Below are 19,819 nucleotides of genomic sequence, written 5' to 3'. Positions count from 1 at the left end.
CGAGACAAACATGTGATGTAAGTGACGCCTGACTGAAGACACACGAGTGTAAATGGAGAGTGAGATGAAAGCTGTCTAACTGCCATTTATTACAGGACTTAGGGAAACACTTAAGACACAAAGCAAAATGCTGAGAACACTGTAATGAATTAGAATTGGTGGTTAAGCTGTCAAGCAGTGTCACAGAAACCAGAATAATATTAACAACGCCCGACGTGACACTAAAACATCTTTAACAGGCTTGTTCAAATCTGAAGGAGACATGGGACATGTTTACAATTTCCTCGAGAATTTTTGGCAGTGTCACTGATCGGCAAATCATATCACTGAGCTTCAAACTTTGAATAGAAATCACTGAGTGTTGCTGGTGTATTTTATCACCATTACAAACAGACTTTTGTTAATTGAAGGAGAAATATTACTAATCGCGGAAGCAGGCAGATGTGGACAAAGAAGAGTGAGTGAGATTGAGTGCTGGCAGTCCCACAGCCTCAGATTACCCTCGTGCTGGAATACATCGCCAGAGGACGGAGGGAGAGCGAGAGGAGAAAGCGTGAGGGTGGGAGGGGATGTACAGATGGCTACTTAACTGATTGGGAACCGCTGCGAGGTTGTTGTTTGCCACTGTCGCGCCTGACGTTCTGCTGGTAGAAATTAAGGATTCTGCTGTTTCCTGTGTTCTGCAAGTTCTGCAGGATTGATTGAGGCAGAGAAAAACGTTCTATGATACAGCTGGGATACATTTTTGAAAAAAAAGTGAAGTCCCCTTTATGGATGGTTGGTGTGGATTTTACAGATTTTTGAAAGACGAAATCTACAGGTTGTTCTTTCCTATAATTATCAGGATTGTAACCATATAAGGTAAGGTGAGGTTTTCATTTTAATACATATATATATGCATTTAGTTCAAGTTTGTGTGGACTGATTAAATAATGCATGTTAATACACATTTTACATGAAAACTGCATTTGCTCAATGTATTAAGAAAAGATCTTTGACTTCAGCTTGTTGCAGTAGATCTGAATTTAAGATAATGGTAGAAAATGTCTTTCGTTTTTGAGAAAGCAAGTTATAACTTCAAAAGTATTTTTCCTACAGACCACAAACCATTTAGTAAAGAGAGAAAAGAGATCGCTGCATTCTGTTGCTATGAGTGACCTGGAAATGGGTTTGACCCCTAAGAAGCCCCATCAACCTTTTATCTTATCATAGACAGTTCCCTAATAAATCACTGACTATTATACAGAGGATCATGGCCCTCAGAAGTGTATATGAGCTGAACATTATTTAGTATTTAACGTGTTGTACAGCAAATGCATTTAAGCCAGAGGATTTAATAATTCATCACAAATGACAGAAAACTTAGACTATATATAAATGCTTAATTCAGAGTAGTGATTCAAAACAATATATTCTCGAAGGCTTTTCTTCCTTCTTAACTCTTATCAGGCTGGTACACACCTTCAGGGCTAAAATGCATATTGAATACTTTCAGTGCAGTGGGAGTGTAATGTTGTTCTCAACTATTCACTCTTTATAATAACTTACCAAATGGAAAAGGGAAATTCTCTTCCCAAAACTAGAATGAAGGCTCATTTCATGTAATGTTAGTATGATAGCTTATGAATTTCCTTATCAAAGAAGTTCAGGGATAAAAAGTCACCTGAGATAAACATCCCTCTTGGGCCGGACACTTTAAAAGCTAGAAACTGTGCTGCAAGGATTAGTGGGTTTGTTTGAGGCTTTTCTTGAATTCAAGTTCAAAAGACATTTGTCTATCACCTCACTTGGTTATTCTCTATTGACGAATATGACAACACTGATCTCCGTCTGGTATTTACTCTGATTGAATGGACTGAGCATAAGAGACAGATTTATGTTCCGTTCTGGTCACTCAGTAAATCCTGTCAAAGTCAAAGTCAACTTTATTGTCAATTCTGCCGTGTGTACAGGACGTAGATTGAAATGCAGTTTTCTCTCAGATCCCTGGTGTAAACATATAAGTAGACAGAACATATAAATACTCAAGACAGAACATATAAGTACACAGGCTGTAGGCAAGGGGTCAGAGCTATCAAGCTGTGCAGCTGGCAGGGTCTGAACGAGTGACAGAGCCTCAGAGGAGAGAATTGACCTGTCATGTAATTACCGTGCTGTCTTTCCAAAGCGTCCTAATTACAGAGCTCTAAGCAGCTGCATGGTGCTCGTTTTCCCAGTTGCCACTCAGTGGAGGTCAGTAAAGACAATACTGTCCATCACGTGTCCTAACTTTACAGACAAGTACTGTCTCCCGCTCTCACACGCTAACCTAAAATATACATGTAGGATTTCATGTGTGTTAAAGTGTATTAACCTAACTTTGCATGGTCATAGTTGGTTGACAGCTGACAACTACCGTGCAATAACAGTGTCAGAAGTTTCATTCTTTACTCCTTTAAGTCAGTCATCGTGTCAGGACTCAGTTTAAGATCCTAACTCGTTCTCACACCACGGAGTCACTGAGGCACTGGTTTGTCCATGTGTGGGAACAACTAATCACGAGTGCCACTCCTCAGGGATGTTCCCCAGAGGACACCTCAGTGGTCATGATGAACTCTACGCATCGGAGCTACCTCCAGCCTCGCCAAAGAGGCGAGATCTGCAGAGGAAGGGATCACAGAGCCCCAGAATTGGGCAAAGCCTTCACATAACTACCCAGAAGTGCCTGCAGGGGGCAGAGAACAGGTCCCAGCATGTCCAGTCATTGGTGGACACTACGTGCTGCAAAGCTGACAACACCATCTCTGATTGCCAGGATGGCATTGGGATTTTGGACAATGCTATATCCAGGCTCACTGATAGGACCAAGAGTAAAGAAGAGAATGTGGAGGAAGAGGAGGAGGAGAAATCCGAACAAGGCTCTGAAAACATAGTGGAACATATCATGAAAGAGCTAAAAGGCATCAACAAAATCCAGGAGGAGATTTCTGATCTGAGGCTGTATCTCACATCGGTGCGAGGCTCAGTGGATGAAGTATCATGTTGTGTGGATGCGGTGCTCAGTGAGATAGGTGAGATGTACTCTGGGGCTTCAGCTGCAGCTCATCCAAGTCATGTTTCTGAAACACCCCGTATCAGGCGCGGAAGCCTGGGTAGACAGAATGCCATCACGTCTCTTTACTGTAGAGACACTAGTCCAGTGTTGGACCACAAAGATTTAACATGTTTACCTTCTCACAGAACATTTAAACGATGGCACGTTGATGGAAACGCTCTCCGTCAGCCAGACCAGCAAACGGACCAACTGAAGGAGCAAAGTTTGAAATTAAACATGCTAGAGACTACAAACCTTGACCTCTGCTACCTGGAGCTTCATGGTGGCCGTGAATACCGAAGCACCAGCTCTTTGTCATCTTGTCACAGTTCCAGCTGTCCAGAAGCAGATTTTCTAAAAACAGAGTATGCTAGATGGACTTCTGCTGATATCCAGCACAGTAGAAGTGCAGAAGGAGGCTGGAGTGAGGAGGACATCTGCTCCTCTGCCAACAGTGGAGAAGAGGTGGATAATTGTCCTCATGTGTGGGACAGGTGTGCCACAGATGAAACACGGAGCTCCACACCAGGTCATTCTTCACACAACAGTTCTGAGCATCTCTCCTGGCTGTTCGGACTCCATTGCAACTCTCCGTCCAGCTCTTCGAGTACCGTGGACTGGAGACCACCAAGGTTACAAACTGAGGAAGAAAAACTGAACTGTAACTATGCGACAAACTTTCCCTACTCGTATAGTTCCGGTTACCATACCGTGGACGCCTGTGCAAATGATCTGGACAGTGGACCCTCCAGGAGCCTGAGCTGCTCCACTGCTCTGTTGACAGACTGTGATGATGGTTATCCAGAGTCACATTCACCGTGTGATGATTGTCCGTCTTCTGGTCACACTCTTAATCTAGGGTCTGCTGATAGTTTGGACAGGGAGTGGACAGATCCCAGCATCTCCAGGGGTGATGGAGGAGAATCATCGTCCCAGGCGTCTTCTGTGATAGATTCTGAGAGTTTAGCCAAGACTCCCAATGCAGGTTTGGAAGTAACAACTTTCAGCAAGGCTGTGCTCACTTTTAGGACAGCTTTGAAAGGGGCTTTAAAAAAGTTGGAAGGATCCAACTCTGAAGAAGGGAAAGACGGTAGTGGGTTGGAAGCATCCCTGTCCCCTAACCGGAAAATCAGTGAACCCGAGAAGACTCAAAATGATGCAAACAATACAGAAGGAGACATTAGTCTATCAGAGAATCAGGAACAATTTGTCACTCCAAAGGAGGAGAGTGAGGCTTCAGTCTATGTAGATTGTGGGGAGACACCTGAGAACCTGTCATTAAATCTTCAAGCATCCCCGAAACCAGTGAGCCACTCTCCCTGCACCACCACTCCGTCCCACTCAGTAGAAAAGTCAAAGGGAGAAGGAGAATGTCCAAAGGATGGGGAACAGTCCAACCTCGAACTGACACCAGATCCTTCTCCACCGAGGCAAGAGGAGAATCCACTGGATCCAGTGCCCATAACAGACGAGGTGCGGTTAAGTCCAATCAAGGAAAACCTTGTTCCTGACGAAGTCAATGACGTAAAACCGACTGATGCCGGTCACAGAGAGCGTATCGCAAAGTTCCAGCGCATTCTGAGAGAAAAGAGGCAAACCCGTCATAGACTGTCCAAATCTGCTCAGGGGTCCCAAGGGTCCCATGGCTCCCATTGCTCCCATGGTTCCCACGGTTCCCATTGTTCCCATGGCTCTCAAGGGTCTCAAGGTTCTCAGGGATCCCAATCGCAAGATGAGTTCATCCCAGGTATATTTCTAAGGATATTTTCTGCAGCTTTAAATCACTTGCATGTCCAGTAATACAAGAATTAAAAGTACAGAATGGTGACTAATTAATGGAAGAAGCACCTTACTAAGATACTGTCTCCTGGTTCTCCTTTAATTTGCCACTTCTCTGTCCATCTTTGAATAATGTTATCATCAAAATTAATATATGTTAAACAGAATTAAGTTGATTTAGTTTCTCTCAATTGAAATTACTGTCTTGCAAATTTTCTAACCTGCAGCTGCTCCACACAAAATCCTAACACTTCTGTGATTTGTTTGTTTTTTCACTTGGCAGAGTGTTGGAGAGAAGACAATCAGGTCACTCATCCAACATTGGCTCCACATTTAAGCCACTGTTCTTTATTTCTGTTGATTTCAATCGCTGTCTGATATTTGTGGTTATTGTTTACCCTATTATTTGTTTTGCTCGTCTCTGTGTAACTGAAAATCATTTAGAAATATTCAAAACGCTTGAGCGCATGGTCAAATCCTAATGTACAGCATGTAAATACTACAGGTTATGTTAGGAGAGATATGTAACATGCATTGAAATAGGGGTTAGGGTTAGTTTTGTGAAATTTGCTTTTATCTACTTCTAATTTAACTTCTCGACCTGTGAACCACAACTTTATCTGTCGTTTTGTTTCTGCACACAAATAAATTTCATCAATGTTTATTTGTGCCCGTGTTTTAAAAGTATTACCACTTGTTTTTCTTTTACATTGCATGTTCTGTGACATCAGAGAGATGAAACTAAACCAAATTGAACTTTCCATTACCTGTTGTTTTCTTCTCATTACAACACTCCTGTGTCTGAGTCCATGTAAGCTCCCAGCCTCAATTCAAATATTCAATATCTTCCAGGTTCGAGATGAAGAATCCAATCCGAGACAGGCCTGGGTCAAACCGGGGTAAGTTATTTATAGTTACCCTTTTTAATTTTATTTTCTTGCTGTGACCATTTTGTGCACTGACGCCGTTATTTATCTATTCACACATTTTATCTTGTGCACAGTGGGGGTCCTGGCCTGTATGGAATCGACAGCATGCCAGACCTGCGTAAAAAGAAGCCCATCCCCTTGGTCAGCGATGTGGTCAGTACACATCTGTCTCTTGCACTCATACGTCATATATCACCCTGTTTGTTCTGTACTTTCTGTGTGAGTTTGTGTCTTTCTGCTCGTGAGACCACCTGCAGAACTCAGCAGTTACTATCTGACCTCTGAGCTTCATGTGGGATGAGATTGTTATCCAGACAGATATGAAACCAGACTGTTAATTTCTCTCTCCCTCCTCTCTTAAACCCAAAACTATTCCCCACAACTCTCTTGAATGCATTCACTCTCCTTGGTCAGGCTATGGTAAGTTAATAGAAACCCAGCTGCCACTCCCTTTTATTTTTACTAAAACACAAAATATCAAGTAGGACTAATAAAAACAGCTGCTGCCTCAAACCTGAATGTCTTGCAGCATGTATTGATCTCAGACTTCTCGTTTAACACAAATTAAAACGTGTGCATGCATCCTCTTGGTCATGGGTAGCCTTTTCTCCCTACTTGATATTATCAGTAAAACACCCAATCACCTAATCCTCTCCCCCCCCCCACTGTTTTGGTTTGTTTCTTCTCTTACTTGCTGTGCCATGGAAATCATAGATGGGTTGAAAACATTACTAACCACCCAATTTGTGACAGATGCTGCTTTTGCTTCAGAATATAAACATTTATATAATTTATTACTTCTGACTGCTATTATTGCTACTAGTTGGGAATATTACTCATGTATTTTCTGATCATCCGGTAATAATTCACCAACAGGGAAAATGTGCATAATTATTGATATATACATATACACATGTATGTATATATTTATATTATATAATACCTGTTTCTGTTTGTGTAGTAACCCTACTCACCACCCTTACAACCTCCCGACTCACTTTTTTAACCATACTCACCCCTTCGGTTTTCAGTGATATTATTTTGGGGGTGTTGTGGGTTGTGTGTTTATGTTCTAATATTAAGTAAACTTTCATTTGTCGCCTGTGGCTCAGTCGCTCGTCCAAGCCAGGAAGGCGGGAATCGCGTCTTCTATGGCTGCACGCTCCTCGATCAAAGAGGAGGAGCTGGTGAGTTTAACAACCGAAATATTGATAATATCGCCACAAGATCATTTTTGTAGTGTTGTCGTGTGTCCCGTGCGTTAAAATACACGTTTCTCCGTTCTATAGAAAACCCATGTGTACAAGAAGACGCTGCAGGCGCTCATCTACCCCATATCCTGCACGACCCCACATAACTTTGAAGTGTGGACGGCCACCACCCCGACATACTGCTACGAGTGTGAGGGGTTGCTGTGGGGGATCGCCCGCCAAGGCATGCGTTGCTCCGAGTGCGGTGTCAAGTGCCACGAGAAGTGCCAAGAGCTGCTGAATGCCGACTGTCTGCAGCGTGAGTGAAGCCCAACACACGGGGAAAATGCTCATCCGTGAAGTTCACAGAAGTCCAACAAAGGATTTTTTTTTCTCTGATGTGCAGGTGCCGCGGAGAAGAGCTCGAAGCACGGAGCGGAGGACAAGACTCAGAATATCATCATGGCCATGAAGGACAGGATGAAGATCCGGGAGAGGAACAAGCCGGAGATCTTCGAACTCATCAGGGAAGTGTTTATCATCAGTAAAGCCATCCACGCACAGCAGATGAAGACCATCAAGCAGAGCGTTCTGGACGGGACCTCCAAGTGGTCGGCCAAGATCACCATCACAGGTTAGGGCCACAGATTCAAAGTTACACGAAAGTGAATCAGCTCAACAAAGACGGTCGGCACCTGAGCATGAAACTTTGAATTCTTCTGCTCATGTTTGCTGTGTGTGTGTGTCTTTGTGTAGTTGTTTGTGCACAAGGGCTTCAGGCGAAGGACAAGACGGGATCCAGCGATCCGTACGTCACAGTTCAGGTGGGAAAGACCAAGAAAAGAACCAAGACCATTTATGGAAACCTCAATCCTGTCTGGGAGGAGAAGTACCACTTGTAAGTCACTGAATTTTATTGTAAATAAAACATGTGTATAGTGTATTAATGTTTGTTTATTTAATGTTTCTATTGTATATTCCTCTACTTTAGTGAGTGCCACAACTCGTCAGACCGAATCAAAGTGCGCGTGTGGGACGAGGACGACGACATCAAGTCCAGGGTGAAGCAGCGTCTCAAGAGGGAATCCGATGATTTCCTCGGCCAGAGTATTATTGAAGTTCGAACGCTGAGCGGAGAAATGGACGTCTGGTACAACCTGGGTCAGTGCTCTCTCCTGCTCTGTATAAAAATGACCAAGTTAAAATCCTAAACATGTGCCGGTTCCACTAAGGAAACTTTGTCCTAATCGAGGATTGATCTACTTCTTGAGTATTTCTGTGTGCAGGTCACTTTTAAGTCCAGTCAGTGGTTTGTTTGCACCTCATTACCCACGTTTCCTTTGCCTGCAGCAACAAATCATTTTTCATTCTTGTACGTTTTAGAAGAGCAGCCTCCAGGCCCATGTTGGTCTGCATGAAAATACTGGCTTTCCCATTTAATCCCATTCTATGAAATTCTAAATCAGCGTCTTTACAATTGATGAAAGTTGTTCTCTGGGAAAACATCTCCGAAATATTTAAACTTCCCCGGTACTGCACCCGCGTGGAGGAAGATGGAGCCTAAATGCATTTACAAGTTGCTGCTTTATCAGTAAACGTCATTTAAATAAACTCTTTATTTCCACATCCATGTTAAGTACAGGAGCGAGTCGTTCACTTCTTAATGACAAAGCATCTCTTTTATTTCTGCTTGATTAAAGTGCAGAAATTAACTGTGACAGTAATAAATCTTACACTAGAATAACATTATACAGAATATGAATGCGCCTATAAATCTGCTGTCGTGGGGAAAAAATACAAAGTGCTTGATTTAATTATCCTCGATCTCACGTTTAACAGAATATTTATGTAAGTCGGAGTCATTAGGAATTAGAAATTGAAGCAATATTTATTACCATTCATGTAATTCGCTCGGTGCATTTCAAACGTTTTCTCGACTCTTATCACCGTCTTCTCCGATGCACCCTCCCTCCCTCCCCTCTCCCCTCTCCCCCCCCCGCTTTGTCCTCCCGATGTGTGATTATCAAGTAGCAGCACTCCAGTCGGAAATCGACCGCTCTGCCGACATGTACAAATTACCCCTAATGATGTGCCTGTCAGGGGCAAATAGCAGGGGTGAGCCGCCGAGCACTCCACCTCCAGACGAGCAAGAGCTCAAGTGTCCTGGATCATCAGGCTCGAATCCATACGTCCCCCCCCCCTGCCATTGTCTCCCCCCCGATCAGCACTTCTATTAGCGCTGCCGTCGCTGCGCTGCCATCAGCGTGCAGAAACAGATCCCCCCTACAATAGAACTGCTATCTTAATGGTCTGTAATTAGTGTTGTGTTAACAGACCTGGTTCCGTGTGACTCGAAGAAGATACGCGAGTGTGAGTGCGTGCGGCTGAATGTGTTTGTGTGTCATTACAGAGAAGAGGACGGACAAGTCGGCGGTGTCGGGCGCCATTCGCCTGCAGATCAACGTGGAGATTAAGGGAGAGGAGAAAGTGGCTCCGTACCATGTGCAGTACACGTGTTTGCATGAGGTACAGTGTGTGGTTCTGCAGAAACCTTTGAATGTGTTTGGTTTAATGTAACACACATGCACTGGGGATGTAATGCAGGTTTGGCATATGTAGATAGGACAGTGAAGTAACAGGATACAATACTATAAATCGTTTTTTAAAATGCCACCAATATTTGGGAATCTGAAATACGTTTCTTTTTAAACAGACCAAAGTTATTTTAAAGCTTTTCTTCAACTGGTCACAAAACCAACTAACATCATATAAAACCTGTCTCTGTCTACAATGGGAATGAATAAAACCAGCATTCACTCCCTGTTCAAATTAACTTTTTATTGGCTACAATTGGCAATGATAGAAACATGACACCTGAGTGAACACGCTTATTTCTTCTTCTTCTTCTTTATTCTTGAGGTTTAAATTCTGATGTAGCACTTTTTCTGGTGCGGCGTCATATGACACGCATTGAACTTTTGTAGTTTTATTTGTAGTTTCTTTTAATTTTGGGAACTTTTCCGGGTATCATGCAAGATGCAACACTTGCAAGAGATTTTCCTGTGGTTTCTGAACAGGAATCAAAAATAACAGAAGGTTTTAACCACGTATACTCGTTAATTTTGGTGTAAAAGAGGAATAACTCTTTAAAAAACCTTGTCTTTCCTGCTCCAGCTCATTCAAATGACACTCACACCACTTGTCTCTCCCCTGCAGAACCTGTTCCACCATTCCAACGACTTGCTCGGCCAAGGTGTGGTGAAAATCCCCGACCCTCGTGGAGACGACTCCTGGAAAATCTACTTTGACGACGTGGCCCAGGAGGTAGTGGACGAGTTCGCCATGCGCTACGGGATCGAGTCCATCTACCAAGCCATGACGTGAGTGTGACACATCACAGCGAGAAACAGACTGTCTCCATCTCTCTCTCTCTCTCTCTGTCTGTCCATGTCTGTGTCACCTCTTCATCTCCCCTCGGCCCTCGCCGTACCTCTGCACCTTTGTCTTCCTCGGCGCTGCTGTCGTTCCCTGTTGGCCTCCAAATGAAGGAAAGTCAATTATGAACGGTCCGAGGATGGATTTGTCTCCATGAAATGTCGTGCTCCGTACAGATGCCTGTTAGCTGGGCCCATCGCTCACAGAGAGCGCTCTCCAATGGGCTGTCCCTCAGAAATGACCTTTTCTAACAGGGATCATCTGGTTAAAACAAGTCCCTCGAGAAAACTGAGTCTGACCAGATAGAGGCTTTGACAGAACCTCCTCTTCATGACACCGAGAAGTGTGAGCTGGTGTAACTGGAGGGAATCGAGCTCCCGGGTCTTAACCAGGCTTTGTCTGTGCTTCTCTTTACAGTCACTTTGCCTGTCTGTCATCCAAGTACATGTGTCCCGGGGTTCCTGCCGTGATGAGCACCCTGCTGGCCAATATCAATGCTTTCTACGCCCACACCACCGCCTCCACCAATGTGTCCGCCTCCGACCGCTTCGCTGCCTCCAATTTTGGGGTTTGTATAACTTAAACACACACAGACACACACAGACACACAGACACACAGCTTCAATCTTTCTCCTTGTGTTGTGTTTCTATCTCTCTTTACGATTCTTTTCTTTCCTTCCCCACACAGAAAGAACGCTTTGTCAAGCTCTTGGACCAGTTGCACAACTCACTGCGCATTGACCTCTCCACATACAGGGTAAGACTTTATTCTACTAAATAGATAACTGATTTCTCAAAGATTGTATATCAGAATGTTCCCTCATTATTTGTTGTCGTGAGTTTAAGACAAAGACAAAAGAAACACTACATTAACATACTACCTCTTCTGCCACATACTTAAAATGTTGAAGTATGAACTCGCACGGACAATTTCCAGTCTGTACCGTGAGTGTGAATTTCTCTCTGTGTCCTCATTGATATGCACTTTATGTCTGTAATGGTGGATTATATCAAAACCAACTTTTTCCTCTGTAGAACCACTTCCCTGCCAGCAATAAGGATCGCCTGCAGGACTTAAAATCCACCGTGGACCTTCTAACCAGCATCACCTTCTTCAGGATGAAGGTTTGTGCTTCATCCGCTCTATTTTTCTTTTTGGGTGGGAGACTTATCTGGTTCTGTCCAAGTCGATAAAGCGTCAGTGTCCCTCCTTCCATCTTGTGCTCAGGTCCAGGAGCTGCAGTCTCCGCCCAGAGCCAGCCAGGTGGTGAGGGACTGTGTCAAGGCCTGTCTCAACTCCACCTTCGACTACATCTTCAACAACTGCCACGAGCTGTACAACAGACAGTATCAACCTGCAGACACGGTGAGTCACATGTCCATTATTCATCAGCTGCAGAGACGTTTCAGATCTCAACAAGGGGTAAATTACTACTATACATGTCTTCTTCTGAGTGTTTACTGTCCCTTGTATTGAACTGTCCCTTCTTTTAGAGACTGACTGTGTGTCTTTGCTTCTCTAGAACAAGGAGGACGTCCCTCTGGAGGAGCAGGGTCCCAGTGTCAAGAACCTGGACTTCTGGCCCAAACTCATCATGCTCATCGTCTCCATCATTGAAGAGGACAGGAACTCCTACACATCCGTGCTCAACCAGTTAGTTGTTGTTTTTCTAACCAACCTTTTATTCTATTCAAATAGCAGGACCATTAATCTTTACCCATTGATTTCTTGCTTAAAGGAGAATAAAAGGAGTTGAAGTCTTTGTTCCAGATGTTCAGAACACTATAAACTGAAACTTCAGTCGTGATACTCGAGGATATTTTGTCTTTTAGTCTCAGAACTCAGTCAGATTAATGCTGTGTTATTCTGTATTGTCTTATTTACGTCCTTGCCTCTCCGTCACCTTTCTCCCAGGTTCCCTCAAGAGCTGAGTGTCGGGAAGGTGTCAGCAGAGGTCATGTGGACGTTGTTTGCTCAGGACATGAAGTATGCAATGGAAGGTAAGTCCCCAGCCCCTTCGTATTACGTGCTTGAAAACGTGAGGAGGAGAATCCTGGAGAAACTGGAGATGTTGGAGAGAGAGAGGAATTCTGTAGGAGGAGTGATTCAGTGGCACAGAAGATGTTTAAAGTTAGAAATGACTGTGGAGGGTCTGAAAGCTTCTTATGTCTCCCAGGAGCTTCTCTGCACTTTGTGTGTCCGCTGCACTGTACGTTACTGTACAGCAGCAACCCCCACTCCCCCCCACCCCCCTCCGCTCATAAGCTCTTATCCCAGCCCCTTGTCCTCAAGATGAAACCCTCTATCTGTGTCACACACTTCTGCACAGATGTGTGTCAGCCCTCCATTTTCAATCTGCTTTAATATTAAAAGAGATGGAAAAATGTGTTCAGAGATTTTGTACTTATATAATTTAACTTTTATAGTAGTAGTTTTTTAGTAGGTCACTAAAATTACTCCTGGGTAAATTTGAGCTCACCTTTATGGTTGCATGTGTTTCATTGTACATTGAATTTATATATACACACAACCACAGTTAATTCAATAACACATCTAATATAAAACTTTAAAACTATAAATCCACCTACATTGTTTGTTGATAATATAACGAGTATATCAGAATTCATTTACTCCTTGAAACGTCCTTTAGTATTTGGACTGTGCAAACGCAGAGTGTAGCTAAAACCAGAGGCTGATCATCTTATCTCAGCGTAGAGACGGGAATCAAGGGCTAGATTTGAGTGATCTTGAGATTCTCTCCAGCTCATGAGACATCTCACAGGCTCCTTGTGTGTTCCTGTATCTGCAGAGCACGAGAAGCACCGGCTGTGTAAGAGCACCGACTACATGAACCTGCACTTCAAGGTCAAGTGGCTCTACAACGAATATGTCAAGGAGCTGCCGAGCGTCAAGGGCGTCGTCCCCGACTACCCGTCGTAAGTGCAAGACTCGTGTTCTCTCAGAGGCTCGGAGGGGAAACGCTATGTTTGATTGTATGATTTTTAATTGAGATATTTGGATTTGGATACGATGCCTGTGTTTTCCCATGTAGATGGTTCGTACAGTTCGTGCTGCAGTGGTTGGCTGAAAACGAGGACGTGTCTGTTGAGTTCATGCACGGAGCCCTGGAGAGAGACAAGAAAGACGGAGTAAGAAACATTTAAAATTACTCTGATGTTTTTATTAAAACGTGCAAAGAAACTATTTAAACCTTCTTACTCTCTCGGCTGCCGTCTCAGTTCCAGCAGACGTCTGAGCACGCTCTGTTCTCCTGCTCCGTCGTGGACATCTTCACGCAGCTCAACCAGAGTTTTGAGATCATCAAGAAGCTGGAATGTCCCGACCCGAGCGTCATGGCTCAGTACAGCCGCCGCTTCTCCAAGGTAACACATCACACTCTCACGTAGACTTTCTCAAGAACTAAAAACATGCTCTAGATGTGATTAATAATCAATAATAAATTAACTCCCAAGAAACTATTACTCGAAAAGAAACTTACTCTAATTTTTAATGTCTTTGTTGCTCTTTATTTTTTTTTTTACAGACAATTTCCAAAGTTCTCCTGCTGTACAGCGCCATTCTGACCAAGAACTTCCCTTCTTACATCGACAAGGAGAAGATTGTAAGTTTGTTTGTTTATGTTTTTCTGTAATAAGCCATTTAAATGTTTGTCCTTATTATTTCACTAATAAAGGTTAATTATTAGGTTAATACAGTCATACAATGTAACTTCCATCAAATTTGTGATTTGGGGATGCACCATCCCGGCATCGACAATAAACCTATTAATTTAAACTTGAATGTTGTTTTTAAACTTGAATAATTCCCTGTCACATCAGTGTAATCTCACTGTCCACTGTGTCTCTCCTGCCCCCCCCCCCCCCTGTAGCCCTGCGTCCTGCTGAATAATGTGCAGCAGTTGAGGATCCAGCTGGAGAAGATGTTTGAGTCGATGGGAGCCAAACAGGTACGTCTGGGAAACAAGTGTTAATCTGTATGAGCATCGCACTGGGTCACTGAGAATATCCAGTGTGCAGTAACCCTAACTCTAACCCTGAAAGTAGGACTTTATCTGTGGTTGCCTCCACATCAGCATTGTGTGTGTGTGTTTTGGTTGTTTATCAGTATGCAAAAGAGGAAGCGCAGGTATGTGCAGTAGTGATGTAGATCCTGACTCTTAACAAGGCGGTAGCAGATGTTGCGGTTGTGTAGAAATGTCCACACGTCGTCCCTGGTGTGTGACGACCTGACGCTGTCAATGAAAGCAGATCGATACTCGGAGATCTGTCCCTGTGCTGACTAATAGACTAGAGGACATGGAGACAGTGTCCTAAGTGTAGCGGCAGTTACAGCAATCAATAACCTCTGTCGGCTGTGACCTCCCTCTGCTTCAGATCCCTACATCATATTTACTGTGGAGCTAGTGTAGTAGTTGTTTTAGTTGTGCAGTTTCAATCAGTGTGTTCACTTTACAATTAAAGCTAAATGAAGCTATGGAAGAAGAAGAGGAGAAGAAGGAGGAGGAGGAGGCAGTAGATGAAGAGGTAGGTTCACATCTGAGCCAGTGGAGCTGATGAAGCAGAGTCGTGGATTTTTAATGGGGCGTTTATGCAAAGAAATGATTTTCCTCTTCCTCAGAAACAGGTTATTACCGATGAGGAGGAGGAAGCAAAGGCTCTGGTGCGTACTGCTGCTGTCAGCAGAGCAGAGTGTTAGACTGTAGCTCACTTCTGATAGAATGTAGCCTGGTGACTGTGTTGTTTTATTAGTTAGTCCATAATTCATATTGTGTGATATTCACTGAATTCTAAACCAGTAAATCTTGTAGCGTAGCCCTGTAGCTTCACTGTTCTAGTAAATACTCTACTGCTGATGTAGCTTGACTAGTTACCCCTGTTTTACTTAGTCGTCTCCCATTGGATAATCAACTCTGCATCTATAAATGTAAAAAATAGTATGAGGGGGCTTCTTCTGTGTCAGTTTTCCTGATCTCAACATAACAATCAGATTTAGCAGCTGATTAGAAACAGTCCCCTGGAAGTATTTTTTGTTGCATGGGAAAAAGTCTCACTCCTTTAGATCACAACTGTGCCAGTACTCAAGTCAAACACAAGGTGGCACTAGAAACGCTCTGAGCAGCAGTGGTGAGATTTTCCTTCAGTGGCAAAGAGCGAGTGAATGAGTTGGATGTTATTTTCTTTGTCTGGTGATCGTCTTGAACTTTGTTGATTTGATCTTTTAACTTGAAGCTTTGCATCATGGGAAGGATCAGTTCTTGGTGTGTGTGTGTGTGTGTGTGTGTGTGTGTGTGTGTGTGTGTGTGTGTGTTTATTTTTTTTTACCTCTGGTTTGTTGATGCTATTTATTTATTTTTTCCCCAAAGTGAAAGCAGTTTTAAAAGTTTTTTTTTTTTTTTTTTTTTTAATCAAAATTGTAAAATGTTGACATTTTCTATTTGGTGACACAATTTTGAGTTTATTATAAACACAGTTGGGCCGATGGCTGACGAGCTGTCATCCCATTATTGACAAAACCTTGAGAGAAATCTTTCAAATTAGGCCCAAACTTTCATTTGCACTTGAGGATGAACTGATTTGACGTTTTGGGGTCAAAGGTGAAGGTCGCTGTGACCTCAGAAGGGGTACAACCATGAGGTGGTGATTCTAGTGAGTGAGAGTGAAGTCACAGTCGTGTTTTTCCTTTTTCTTTTCTAGCCCAACAGTAGAATGCTAGCGTGGCAGGCAAGTTCCCTGTATATACAGACATGTGAAACATGACTGCATATACTCCCCCTGACCTCACCACCTGAAGGTCACGTGGATGAGAGTCAAACTTTTAACATTTCTTATTGTCTCTTCACTGCCACTCGTAGTTTGAGGAGAGTGAGGAGGAGGAGGAGGAGGAGGAGGAGGAGGAGGAGGAAGCAGTAGGGGAGGAAGGGGAGGAAATTGAGGTCGAGGTTTGTTACAGTGTGGTTTTAACCTGGAACATCATTCCAAGTCTTTTCCCTTTCCCACTGACACATGGCGTCCCTGTGGTTGTCATGGTGACGTGTATCATCTTTAGTTTTTATCTTCATCTGTGGTTGAATTTTCACTTTTTCTTTCCTCTGGTCGTTCCTCAAAAACTCGTTTCCCCTTAAAATACAGTTATTTCTAATTGTCCTGTTTTCTTTGATTTGTGTTTTTTGGGGTTTTGTTAATTTGTCTTGCTTTATTTCTCTTTTAAATAATCTTAATAAACATTCCTATACCCCACAAAGACGCCCCCACCGGTAGAGAAGGTAGGTTACATGCACCCAAGGGTGAATCCGCTGCCACAGAACTTTCTGTTATAGCAACTGATCTTCAGCTGTTCCCCGATAAATACATGAAAATCAAATTCCAAAACGAGAAATGACTCTAAATCGAGGTTTTCCTGTGTTACCCTCCACTTCTCTGTGCTGCCACAGACTGAAATCGCGTGTGAAGAGAAGAAGGTGAGTGTAGGTGCACACACTCATGTTTATTAACACAAAAACACACACACACAGGCACATTACAAACAGGACACAATCCGTTTCTAGCTGCATTTCCCTGCAGCCTCGGGCCTGTTTGCCTCACTGACGGCGCCACATAACCCCCCCGACAGGCCATGAATCAAAAGGCCATTGGATCATTAGCTTAATGAGCCGCAGTCCGGCTTCATCCATATTTCTCAGCCCCCCCTGCAGGCGCTGCTTACACCCCCCCCTTTGCTCGTGAGACCTGAAAGACTCGCATCTCTCTTGCAATGTTAAACTGTTTTATTTTTCCAATGTGCTCCCATTGAAAGTTGGAGGCTGCTGGGAAAAAGGTGGGTTTGTGCGAATGTTGATTCCTGTTTGTCGTTTTAAAAAAAAACACAATCATGTTGCGTGTTTCCGTGCCTCGAAAGCATTGAATAAAAAACTGAAAGAAACCAGAATTATGATTTTTTGCTACTAACTCCATGGCCATCCCACAGTGTTGAAGCTTGACAACTCATAATAACATAACGCAGCTACTGGTTATTTAAGCTTTTTGGTTAAATCTTAAAATCTTCTGGTTTCTTGCATTTGAAGCAAAATTACTGAAAGAAGATTGAAGGTTATTTCGGGGATTTTGTGTAAAATGCAAATATGAAAGTTCATTAAAATGTTTGAGGTCATCCATTTAAACGAGAGCTGGAAAAATGATTTTCCTCTGCAATTTTAAAGTTTGTGGACAACTTTTGGGATGTTGTTTTTTCTTTCTCTATTTTACAGTTAATAAAATAAAGACCCTCAGTCTGTTTTAAAAGCTCCTCTCTGCTTGTGTGTCTGCAGTTGGACCCTGAGGCCAGCGACCTCCTGAACGACCTTCAGGTGAAGCTGAACAACGTGCTGGACGAGCTCAGCAGCACATTTGGGAACAGGTACATAAACTTCTCACTCATACAGGTGATACAGAAACCCTTGCATGCATTTAGCTGATTGCTCATCATCCAATCAGCTTCCAGAGCCGTATCACCGAGTGCATGCGACAGATGGCGGCGCTGCTCTACCAGATCAAGGGGCCGCTCAACGCCAGCAACAAGAACCAGGTGGAGGGCGACTCTGACAACATGCTCAGGCCACTCATGGACTTCCTGGACGGGAGGTGAGTGGATGATTCCGATTTTAAACCCCTCTAATTTTCTCATTTAGCATTTTCCTCTTTCCAGAAGTTTGCAGGTTTCTCTTCTTGGCCTCTTGCTGATCTAATCGTGTTTTTGCAGGCTGACCCTTTTCGCCACAGTTTGTGAGAAGACCGTCCTGAAGCGTGTGCTGAAGGAGCTTTGGAGGATCGTGATGAGCAGCCTGGAGAAGACCATTGTCCTTCCGCAGGGCAGCGACACCTTTGTGAGTCACATGTTTTGCTTTGTTTGGTTGGAAATTGCAAAGTTAAATGCACCAGAAAGTCGTTTCTCAGTTCCTTTTGTTCTCTTCTCTCAGGGAGCGCAGATCCTCTCGGCGGCCAAAGAGCTCGGTCAGCTCTCCAAACTCAAGGTATCAAGAAGCTTTTCGGATATATTTTTAATCTGTGTGTTACCAGAATCAATCGTCGCTAACTGGTCTCTCTGCTCATCCTGTGCAGGATCACATGGCGGGCGAGGCTAAGAGCCTGTCTCCCAGGCAGTGTGCTGTCATGGACGTGGCACTGGACACGATCAAGGTCAGTTTATACGACGGGGTCGGGTTCCATTGGTTTGCCGGGGTCGGGTTAGCTTCATCAACTATTCATCCGTTTATCAAGAACCCTGAAAGTTTATGTAACTGGACGGTTTGACCAGGGGAGGTTGGTCTGTAAAGAAATTTAAAGGGTAAAGAAACAGGATTTCTCTGTTGAGAGTCTCCCTCTTGTTTCCTCTGCAGCAATACTTCCATGCGGGCGGCAACGGGCTGAAGAAGGCGTTCCTGGAGAAGAGTCCCGAGCTGTCCTCGCTGCGCCACGCGCTGTCGCTCTACACACAGACAACAGACACACTCATCAAGACCTTCGTCACCTCCCAGCACGCACAAGGTAGAGAGCGCCACAGCTTTAAGATCCATCTTATCCCCTAATACACCAGGAGAGGGCGCCAGCTGAACAATAGTGTTTCCATAAGACAATCATTTCCCCCTCTTTGAAATCTGAACTTGTGTATTTTGTGTGTTTTTGTTTGTGACGCTGAATTGTGTTGACGTGTTGCCGCTGTCTTCTCTTATCTCCTGTGCTGCCTCTGTGCCAGTGCACAATGGGAAGGGTATTAGGTTAACACCCAATGAAAAAATTCAGCCCAGCAGGGGTAGGTGTCACTGAAATCATCTGCCAGTGTTTCTTTTCTCCCCCCCGCCTGTGCCCCCCCCTTCCCCTCTCATAGTGTGTCGTGAATCAAACTTTTATTTTTTACTGGTAATGGTGGTTAAATGAAAGCTCACTGGTGCATGTCTCTGGGTGTGTTAGGCTCCGGCGTGGACAAGCCCATCGGCGAGGTGTGCGTCCAGATCGAGCTGTACACGCATCCCGGGAGCGGCGAGCGAAAGGTCACCGTCAAAGGTCAGATTGAGGGTTTCATGATAATCCTCCTGAAATAATGTGACATTTTAAACCAGGGGTTTTCAACTGTTTTTTTCCCAGGGACCACGATTCTGACTAGAAAGTAATCCACGGCCCACTGATGTGCCTACCTGTGTGTGTGTGTGTGTGTGTGTGTGTGTGTGTGTGTGTGTGTGTGTGTGTGTGTGTGTGTGTGTGTGTGTGTGTGTGTGTGTGTGTGTGCGTGCGTGTGTGTGTGTGTGTGTGTGCGTGCATGTGGATCGAAGGAAGTTTTAATATTTGGTTTTCCATGTTGGTTTTATTTAAAAACCTCAAACAAATCTAGTAAAATCTGTGTAAAAAACAACAAAAACAGT

General features: G+C 43.8%; 1 protein-coding gene across 1 annotated transcript in view; it reads left to right on the top strand.

Annotated features, from left to right (window-relative positions):
* Positions 1-19,819, top strand: part of LOC133011314 (protein unc-13 homolog B-like) — a 56,507-nt gene that overhangs the window by 32,690 nt on the left and 3,998 nt on the right. Inside the window, exons 11-38 of the mRNA XM_061079020.1 lie at positions 5,705-5,751; positions 5,856-5,934; positions 6,196-6,201; positions 6,894-6,968; positions 7,071-7,290; positions 7,378-7,605; positions 7,728-7,869; positions 7,963-8,132; positions 9,382-9,497; positions 10,188-10,351; positions 10,824-10,974; positions 11,095-11,163; positions 11,442-11,531; positions 11,635-11,772; positions 11,930-12,060; positions 12,322-12,407; positions 13,217-13,343; positions 13,460-13,556; positions 13,647-13,790; positions 13,952-14,029; positions 14,297-14,374; positions 17,732-17,820; positions 17,898-18,044; positions 18,163-18,286; positions 18,380-18,433; positions 18,522-18,599; positions 18,800-18,947; positions 19,371-19,463. Coding sequence (XP_060935003.1) covers positions 5,705-5,751; positions 5,856-5,934; positions 6,196-6,201; positions 6,894-6,968; positions 7,071-7,290; positions 7,378-7,605; positions 7,728-7,869; positions 7,963-8,132; positions 9,382-9,497; positions 10,188-10,351; positions 10,824-10,974; positions 11,095-11,163; positions 11,442-11,531; positions 11,635-11,772; positions 11,930-12,060; positions 12,322-12,407; positions 13,217-13,343; positions 13,460-13,556; positions 13,647-13,790; positions 13,952-14,029; positions 14,297-14,374; positions 17,732-17,820; positions 17,898-18,044; positions 18,163-18,286; positions 18,380-18,433; positions 18,522-18,599; positions 18,800-18,947; positions 19,371-19,463 — 3,169 coding nt within the window. The remainder of the gene's footprint in view (positions 1-5,704; positions 5,752-5,855; positions 5,935-6,195; positions 6,202-6,893; positions 6,969-7,070; positions 7,291-7,377; positions 7,606-7,727; positions 7,870-7,962; positions 8,133-9,381; positions 9,498-10,187; positions 10,352-10,823; positions 10,975-11,094; positions 11,164-11,441; positions 11,532-11,634; positions 11,773-11,929; positions 12,061-12,321; positions 12,408-13,216; positions 13,344-13,459; positions 13,557-13,646; positions 13,791-13,951; positions 14,030-14,296; positions 14,375-17,731; positions 17,821-17,897; positions 18,045-18,162; positions 18,287-18,379; positions 18,434-18,521; positions 18,600-18,799; positions 18,948-19,370; positions 19,464-19,819) is intronic.

Source organism: Limanda limanda, chromosome 1 (assembly GCF_963576545.1).
Source record: "Limanda limanda chromosome 1, fLimLim1.1, whole genome shotgun sequence".
Lineage (NCBI taxonomy): Eukaryota > Metazoa > Chordata > Actinopteri > Pleuronectiformes > Pleuronectidae > Limanda > Limanda limanda.
Note: the sequence above shows the minus strand (reverse complement) of the source record. Positions and strands in the feature narration are given on the sequence as shown.